Source organism: Elaeis guineensis, chromosome 3 (genome assembly GCF_000442705.2).
Source record: "Elaeis guineensis isolate ETL-2024a chromosome 3, EG11, whole genome shotgun sequence".
Classification (NCBI taxonomy): domain Eukaryota; kingdom Viridiplantae; phylum Streptophyta; class Magnoliopsida; order Arecales; family Arecaceae; genus Elaeis; species Elaeis guineensis.
In genome coordinates, this window is record NC_025995.2 from 91,338,941 (window position 1) to 91,348,182 (window position 9,242).

The window sequence follows — 9,242 nt, forward strand, 5'->3', positions numbered from 1 at the left end:
CTACTAATTCCTCCCCATTTCACAAATTTTTTTCGAGTCCGGAAAAAAATTGGGATCCCATAATTCCGCCCATCCAGGAAAGTTTCATTCAGCGGGAACACAAAACAGCTAAAGCAACTGCTGAAGAGTACAAAAGAGTACGAAGTATGAATATAAAGGAGAATTTATACTGCTCACTAACCAGGCATATCATTGATAACAAAAATCATAAAGCTGTAGCAAAATCCTATATCATTATCCAAATGAAAGCTAAGATGAACGGACTGGACTTATATGAACATGCGAAAGAAAATACTAGATCATGTAACGAATCGAAACAAATTTGCTTACAGAAGGAAACTATCCAGGCACAAGCCCTTGAGTATTCAACAGCTCCAACAAGATCTTCAGAAACATTACGCAGGAGTGCAGATCTCTCCATCAGCTACCATAAGAAGTTGGAAAATCCGAAGCTCTGCTCGACTTACAACAGGTGCCTGCCAGGCAAACTTCCCTCTAAAAATTTAAAGAATATCTGCTTACACGCCCATCAGCCTACACCTCTTTAAAGCATCAGCTTCTTCAATGTGATCTTCTCCTGCTGAGTGCAGAAGGTGGGCACCCTTCAAAGAAATCAGATAAGGCCGCCTCTAGATCCTCAACTGAATACTTGATATACATCTCAGGGTGCCTACCATTCTCTATATGATGCCGGAACCGGCCAAGGAAGGACCGGAAGGCCGGCAACAGCTTCTCCGATATCGAAATCCTCAGCTCCTCTCTCAGCTGAGTATCTGGAACCAACCATATTGCCTGAGTCCGGTGGACCTCGTCAAAGGCCGTATTGAAAGCCCTGAACCTCTCCCTCAGCGTCGCCTTGGAAACCCCAGAAGAGAAGCTGCCGCTCACATGAATTCCCTCATCCCTCAGGCAGTAGAGGATCCTCACCCACGTCGCCCTCTGGTAGCTAGTTGCCGACTGCCGGAACTTCCCTGTCAGCTTCCTCAAGTAGTCATCTCCGATCAGCTCCCGGAGCTCCGGCGAGCCCTTCACCTTATTCACAATATAGTGCACGTTGTTCATCAAGAAGAGATGGGAGAGGGCACCGTCCTTGTAGAGATTGGCCTTGTTTTCAAGATTGTGCTGGAGTATAACGATGATCCAGATCAAGTGGGCAGCCAGTGGTGACTGGTTCTCCGGCTCCGGGAACTCAATCTCCGGGCCACCAGCAGCCGGATCATCTCCGGCGAACCGCGAGCTCGCCGACGGCACCGTGACGATGAGCTCGACCAGAGTCTGCTTGTAATCAGAGATGAGGCTGATGTAGTTCATCACATAGCGAGTCAGCGGGTGGATAGTGCCGCCAGGGACCGGGATCTTGGAGGGATCCCGGAGGACGGCGTTCTCGAACTCGGAGAGGATCCCCCGGACGGCCTCGGCGAGGCGGGAGTGGATGTCGGTGGCCTGGGTGTAGATGGAGCCAGAGGACCCGGAGTGGAACACGGCGGCGATGTCCGGGAGGAGGTCGGAGATGGCGTCGTGGAGGTCCAGGATCTTGAAGAGCTTCTCCGGGGACCGGCGCCGATGCTGATGGCCTCGGCGAAGCCGAAGAGCTGGATGGCCGCGCCCTTGACGGTCTCGCTGAAGGGGGCGTCGTCGCCACCGGGGACGCTGCCGAGGCCGTCGAAGACGCGCTCGCAGAGGCGGCGCTCGCTGGCGAAGACGATCCGGATGCAGGCCCGGGCGGCGCGGATCCAGCGGCGGATCTTGGCCTCGAGGACGTCCCACTCGAGGCGCTGGACGTCGCCGATGCTAAGCTTCTCGACACTGAGCTGCCGGAAGCACAAGTCCACCACCGCCTTCCGGGAGGAGCCGTACACCTGGACGCACTCCCGGCCGTAGCCGGAGGCGATCATCCGCTCCGCGATGCTCCGGAGATCCGCGATCGCGTCCTCCGGCACCAGGTCGATCTCCCGGATGCTCCTCATCGACCGGTAGCTGCTGCTCTTCCTACTGTGCACCCGGCTGCTCCCCTCCAATCCCGACGCCCGGAGACTCCAGTCCTCGCCGCCTTCTGCATTGGAGATATCGCCTCCGTGTGCATCGGAGATATCGCCGCCGGCCGAATCCTCCTCCGTCGACATCGACAGCGAGCTCAGATCGACGAGGGACTCAATCTCGAACTCGTTGACTCTAGAAACCAGTATATTCCTGAACTCATCCTCCAGCCTGGCCATCGCGATCGGGATCGCGTTCGCCGACGTGGACCCGGAGTAGGAGGACGACGACAACCGGCGGGGACTGCCGACGGCGATGGGGCCCTTGATGGAACGGCGGATCTCATCGACGGCGCGGAGGAAGCGCTCGGCGTCGGAGCGGTCCCCGCTGTCGAAAAGCATCCGGTCTTCGGCGGCCCGGGAGGCCGAGTCCCACCGCATGATCTCCCGCTCCGCCGCCTCCAGCTTCCCCTCCGCCACCGGCGACGCGATCGGGCCTCCGGAGTCGTCCATCACCCTTAACAGCGGTGATCGAAGATAGAAAGAGAGAGAGGGGGGTTGGAAGCCAAAGTAGTATCGAGAGGCCGCCGTGAACTCCTTTGTCCCAATCTCTTTCTCTTTGGGCGAAGAGAGACGGGGGGTGGGGAGGAGACAGCCGAAGCTGAGGTTTGACCCGCTGACTCAGATGGCGCCGATATTCCGGTGATGGCGTTCCGGATTCATTTAACGACTCCTGATCGGACGGTTGGGATGACGACACCTTTCCAGATAATAAAACTTAGATTCTCTCTGATTTGATCCCAGTGCGAGATTGACATGGAAGCGGACGTTGGTTTGGAGAGGCTCCGCCGCGGACACCACATTCAGACCACGGGGCGGGGCCGATTTCAGACACCCGTTACAATGATTTCAGACAGCTGGTGAAAAATAACGGCGCCGTTTGAAATTTTTTTTACATTCTTTTAAAATTAAAATTCTAATTCAGTACATATAATATGGAAAAAATATTATTTCCACGGTGTTAATGGTTCGTGGCAGGTCCAATATCGGCGTTATCGGAAGTCGAGGGGTGAGACGGCGGACGAGCGATCACGCGACGAATCGGGCGCTTCCAGCGTCGGATGGAGAGGGGCATTTGGATATCTTATGATAAGCTGGAGGGTAAATGAGGGAAGAAAATTAATCAGCGAGAATATAGCCTCGGGTGTTGGTCTGGTTGGCTGGTCTCGGTGACGAGACTGACGAGACAGCAAGGCAGCCGATGGACGCGAGGCATGATATGATTGGATGTAATTAATTGGACTCAAAAAAAGAATCTAGATCAGTGACGGTGGGCCCCAGGGAAAAACTGGCTTGACGGCATGGGCACCTTACCGTCCTTGGGTTTGGGGGATGGGATTGGGTTTGTTTCGATTGGTGTGGACTGAGGCTCATCTGGCATAGCGTGCCGCTTTCGGGGAGGGAGCCGCACCGCTCGTGGTTCGTTTGTCAACGATGTGGGTCTATTCCCCAAAGGATTCCACTCCCTCCTTTCGTAACGCTAATGGAACCCCGACATGAGACCGGAGAGATGACCAAAATATGTTTCCTTGTCGATAATTAATTGCTAAGCTCTGGAGTTGCGCTCCGTATGAGATATGGTACTTTTCTCTGCTGATCGACAGGATTATGGTACCTTTCTCTGAGGATTAACAGGATCGGTGTACATTATATAACACGCACAGCTGAGCTATACGCAGGGAGAAATAGAATGTTACACTCAAATATATTTAAGTTCACCTCCGCTGATCAACATTTAAGTACTTTCTGTCCCTAACGATAGAGCTCGGTATCGATGATTCAAATCATTAAATTTAATTTATTATTAATAAATTATTTTAATATTAAATATTATATTATTTAAAATTTTTAATATATATTAAATAATCAAAACAAATATTTATTATTTTTATATTATTTAAATTATTTATTTTTTTAATTATTTGATGTATAATTTAAATATTTTTAAACCATATAAAATTTGGTATGTAAATAATTTAAATATGGTAGGTCACAATTAATGATTCAGCTCATCAATTTTGGACTTTTATTTTCTGATCCAGACCTCACAGAATATGAATGGAGATCCATTCGTATAAAATTAAGTCTATATATATATATTAATATATAGGAATAAATTTGTTAAACTAATACTAATCATAGTCAGACCTATTACGGCATATATTCAGTATCATATTGATTATTATTATAAAAAAACTGTCAATGCAACAAAAGTAATTTTAAGAGAAAAAATATGTATTAGCCTCAATTAAAAGATAAATTGAAATTCTATAAATATCATGCTTAATTATTAGGCAAAGTATGATTCAATAATACAAAAGTGTGCTCTATGCTAAGGATAAATAAGTCTCTAACATACGGTTTATAATCACTATAGTTATACTCATTTAAAATAGAAACATATAAAATTTTGTCACATCAAGTTATAAATGATTATCAAATAAAAACAAAGCAAGCAAGGATAAAAATTAAAATTCAAGCAAGGGAATAAAGAATCAAGTTATTGCTGATAAAAGTTAAAATTCAAGCAAGATTTTAGTTACATTTGACTAATTAGTAGGTCCAATACTTTAAGCTAGAAAATAAGAGACAACTATAACCAATATTTAGTATGTAATCTAATGGTACATAATTTTATTTGGACAAACCCACTAATATTTAGGTAGAATGCAAGTTTTGTTTAAATAAATAGATGTGCTAGCACCTGAGATCATGAATATTATTTACTCTTAATATCTAATAAATGTGCTTCCATCTAAGATGTAAAAAAGCAGTTGATGGTCAAATTTTTAAAAGACTAGACATATTTAGACTTTCACGAGGATAATTGAAGCATGTTTGGGAGGTATGTCATAGATCGGGGATGCAAGCAAGGATACAAATTAAAATTCAAGCAAGAGAATAAGGAACCAAGTTATTGTTGATAAAAATTAAAATTCAAGCAAGGTTTTAATTACATTTGATTAGTTAGTAGGTCTAATACTTTAAGCTAGAAAATAAGGGACAACTATAACCAATATTTAGTATATAATCTAGTGGTACATAATTTTATTTGGACAAACCCACTAATATTCAGGTAGAACACAAGTCTTGTTTAAGTAAATAGATATGGTAGCACCTGAGATCATGATATTATTTACTCTTAATATCTAATAAATGTGCTCCCATCTAAGATGTAAAAATGCAGTTGATGGTCAAGTTTTTAAAAGACTAGACATATTTAGACCTTCAATAGGATAATTGAAGCATATTTAGGAGGTAGGTCATAGATTGAGAATGCAAATAGGAACTTCAAGAGGATAGATCTAGATTGAGGAATTTAGAACTTTGAGTTGGCCCAAATATGGAACAAATATAAAATCATGTCGATCGCTTTACTATTGACATCTATACACAGGGTCAAGTTTTTTTTTTTTTAATTTCTAAATTTCACCAAAAATTTGAATCCCTTCAAGTTACATGACCAAGGTGGACACTTATCCAAAGCCTACCAAATTAGGTCTTCTATCTTTTAACAAAATATATTGAACACAATAAGCTTATATCCTTTGGCTGATTAGCTTGGTATTGTCCTTGTTTATGTGAAACGAATCTTTGCATTTGACGAGAGATTTGTTTGCCTTTTGCGTCAAAATACTATCTTCTACAAAAAGTTTTCTACCTTAGAGCATATAGATGATGGCAAGCTAATCCATACATGATACAAATAAGGTAAGACATCTTAGAGAAACCTTATGCCCATGTGATGATTTTTGGCCAATCACAAAATTATTCCTTTACTGTTGCAAAAGTGCAAGGAAATAAGTATATAAAACATATTTTAACAAATCAAATACAAGGTTACACTATCTTAAGGTAGTTTGTTAAAATTATCCAATGTTGTGCACATAGCTACAAACCCTAGTTTCAACATGCAAAACTTTAAACATCTTTCAAAAAAGAATTCCAATTCATCCTTGTAATAAAAATCACAAACTAAACTAAATTGCCATGTTTGATTGTACCCCAATGATTCTTTATCTTAATAATCCCAATTCATCTCTAGTTCCAAAGTCATTACCTAATCCACTAATGTTGAACCTGTCCTTGAGGACAAATTTCCAAGATCACTCCATGATATATATTGATGTTGGGCAAAAATTTGAAAACAAAAGTATCTCTTCGGTCTTAATTGAAATATATGGAATATATGAAATATATCAATATTAGTTTTAGTATTATATTTTCAAATTTTAGATTCCCATGGTACACCAAACAAGTTAGTCGTTGATATCCGAGGATCTTTTATCATTGAGAGATAGCATACTAAATACAGTGATTTTAGATCATTGAAAATCATAACATTCTAAGATGACCACCACTAGCAATCTAAGATCACATTAATCCATTTGGATCATCAAACCTCTCTAAAAGGATACTAGAGTTGGCTCACCTTTTAAATATAGGGATCTTATCCCCAAACAAAATAAAGAAAAAATTACATAAATATTTCGTCAACTTTATCTCGATTTCACTTACATCCCATGCACTTTAAAAAGTAAGATGAAAATGCCCCTTCATCATTTAAAATGGATTAGATAGCAATCCTCCTAATTTCGAAGGTTGTTCATTTTACATCTTTTGCTTTTGGCTTCTTTTCTTCGGTAAAATTCCAGCAACGACCACCATCCCACCCTTCACTCAAGTCCGACGGTCCCTCCACCATACATGAGTGTGGTAGCCTCTCAAGAATCTTGTTTCTCTCTGCTGTGGTAGTGAAGCACTATTTTCTCCTCTTCTTTAGTTGGTTGTTAGCTCTAGAATTGATTTTAGTGATGTCAAAGAAGTTTGAGTACAAATTATGTTTACTAATAATATTTTTGAGAGTAATTATAGAATTTCTCAATATACTTGATTGATTTATTCAAAAACAAGTCCTCTCAAAAAAATTTTATGTTCCCAAGTTAAAGATCTTTGGTTGGAAGCAAAAAAAACTAAGTTTATAAAGGAAAGATTAGTCTAGAAGTACCTCTCATCAAGCCTATATTTGCACAAATTAAATTTAAGAAGGCAAATCTAGTTTAGAACAAGTTTAATCAAGGAAAGCTATCTAAAACTCTCTTTGGCATGCTTGGTATGCCACTGAATCGATCAAATGAGAAGCTTCGCCGATCCAATTTCAGTTTGAGAGAAAAACAAAAATCAAAAAAATTTAGAAAATTTTTTGTAGTTGACCAAGCCTTCGTCTTAGTCAACCAAGATAAAATCTTAACTGACTTAAGCTTTTGGATAGCCAACAATTAAGTCTCAAACTTAGGATGATGATAGAAAGATGAAGATTCAAGATATTTTTTTGAGCTGATCCTATGATCAAATTAGCTGATCAAAATTGGAGCTCAGCCAACTCAAGAAGAAATATAACAGACTCAATCTCAACAATAGAAGAGAACAGAAAGCAATATAAATCAGTAAGTCTTTTGAGCTGATCTAAAAAATCAATTAGCTGACCAAGTCATCAAGTTAGCCGACGAAGAAAAGATCGAAGCCAATCCAGTCTCAGGCAGATAGAACGGACAAAAAGATAAAATTTTAGCATCTACTGCTGAGTCATCTTCGAGATTTTACTTAGCTAACTCAATATTGAAGATTAGCCGACTAAGAGCCTGGATGAGCTAACTCAAATTTTTTTGATAGAACAATGGCTAGTATTTCAAAATTTTTAAAATATATTTAACTTGTATCTAACAATTATTTTAAAGCTTTCAATGGCTAGAGCATTAATTTTAGATATTTTTTAGGCCATAAATGTGAAGGATTCAATGAGAGAACAAGTTTAAGGAGTTTATTGAGTTATTTTCTTCAAGCAAGTGAGTGGAACTCAAAGAGAAAGAGAAAGAAATTTTAAGAGCGCATTAAATTCAATCCTTCCACGTTCAATCTATGGAAAAAATTCAGTGCAAGGGTAAAATAGTAATTTTAAAACTTTTCAAAATTACTATTTTACAGCAGAAATTATTAATTAATCTAATTAATTAATAAAAATTTATCCTACACTAGGATCTAAATATGATATATAGTATGCATGCATTTAAATTTGAAATTCGAATTTTAACAGTAAACACTTTACTGTAATGTGTTCAGAACACAATACCTTTGTGCGGGTAGTAGATCGTCGCAATCTGATCATCATCGGGAGAGTCTGATCATCGTGATGCAGCCACACAGCGTGTCTGACCTCTGTGGATCATCCACACGAAGCTTCCAGTCTGATCGACTCCTCACGAGTGCTAGCTCGTTGTAGAGCCTTTTTGATGGTCGATGCTGATCGAACTTCTTCGATCGATATCTGCCGATTCTTTGGATGCTCTGGATCATCAGCAGACATGCTTGAGAGGATGTTGAAGATCTTCCTGAAATTTGGTGGGCTCACGACACTCGTAGCTCATCTTCTCACTTCTCGAACTCTAGGCTGAAACCCTGAAGAACTCACTGAAACCCTGCACATATTTTTTCTTTCTTTTCTTTCTTTTTCTCTCGGAAGGATATAGACCTTCACCTTGCACACAAGGATTCCTCACGTCCAGATCTTCTCTTTCAAAAATTTTCTTGCACACGCCCCACTCTTCTCCTCCTTTTAAAACAACAACCAAGGTCTTATCCACGTGAGAGGATAAAGATGAGTAATTGCATATTTGAATTCAAATCAAATTTTGAATTTAAATGGAAACTAATTTATCCCTATCCACTAAGGACGTGAGAAGAGGAGGGCGTGGCTTAATTTGTACGTGAGTGATTTCATGAGAAATATTTTCTCGTGTAATAAATAGAGCGTTAAAAGAGGATAAGGTCAAGGTGCTAAGATTGGTTGCTCATTCAAATTCCAACTTTATTTTGAATTTGAATGGCCAACCAATCATCCTTATCCACTCATTTAGTGCATTAAAGTAGGGCGTGAGGAGGGCTTTGCGTGAGAAAAAATTTATGAGAACTTCCTTCTCGTGAATTCAAATGGGCGCAGTGGAAGTGAGGTGGCGCAGGGAGAATGGGTCAAGGTGGTTTCATTATTTAAACCAACCTAATTGAACCAAATAAGTTAGTCCCAATTAGACTAATTTAAATCCAACTAAATTAAGCTTAATTAGGCTCAATAAAATCTTAATCAAATCAGAAATTGATTAAGCCCAACCCCTGATCAAATCAGGGACCAAACCATCTCGATGATTAGGT

General features: G+C 40.7%; 1 protein-coding gene across 1 annotated transcript; it reads right to left on the bottom strand.

Moving 5' to 3' along the window:
- Positions 1-380: 380 nt before the first annotated feature.
- LOC105042042 (exocyst complex component EXO70A1) lies at positions 381-2,653 on the bottom strand. The gene is given in 2 exon segments (XM_010919145.4): positions 381-1,562; positions 1,565-2,653. Coding segments are annotated over 2 exon segments (1,926 nt in total). The 5' UTR covers positions 2,490-2,653; the 3' UTR covers positions 381-561.
- Between the last annotated feature and the right edge of the window lie 6,589 nt (positions 2,654-9,242).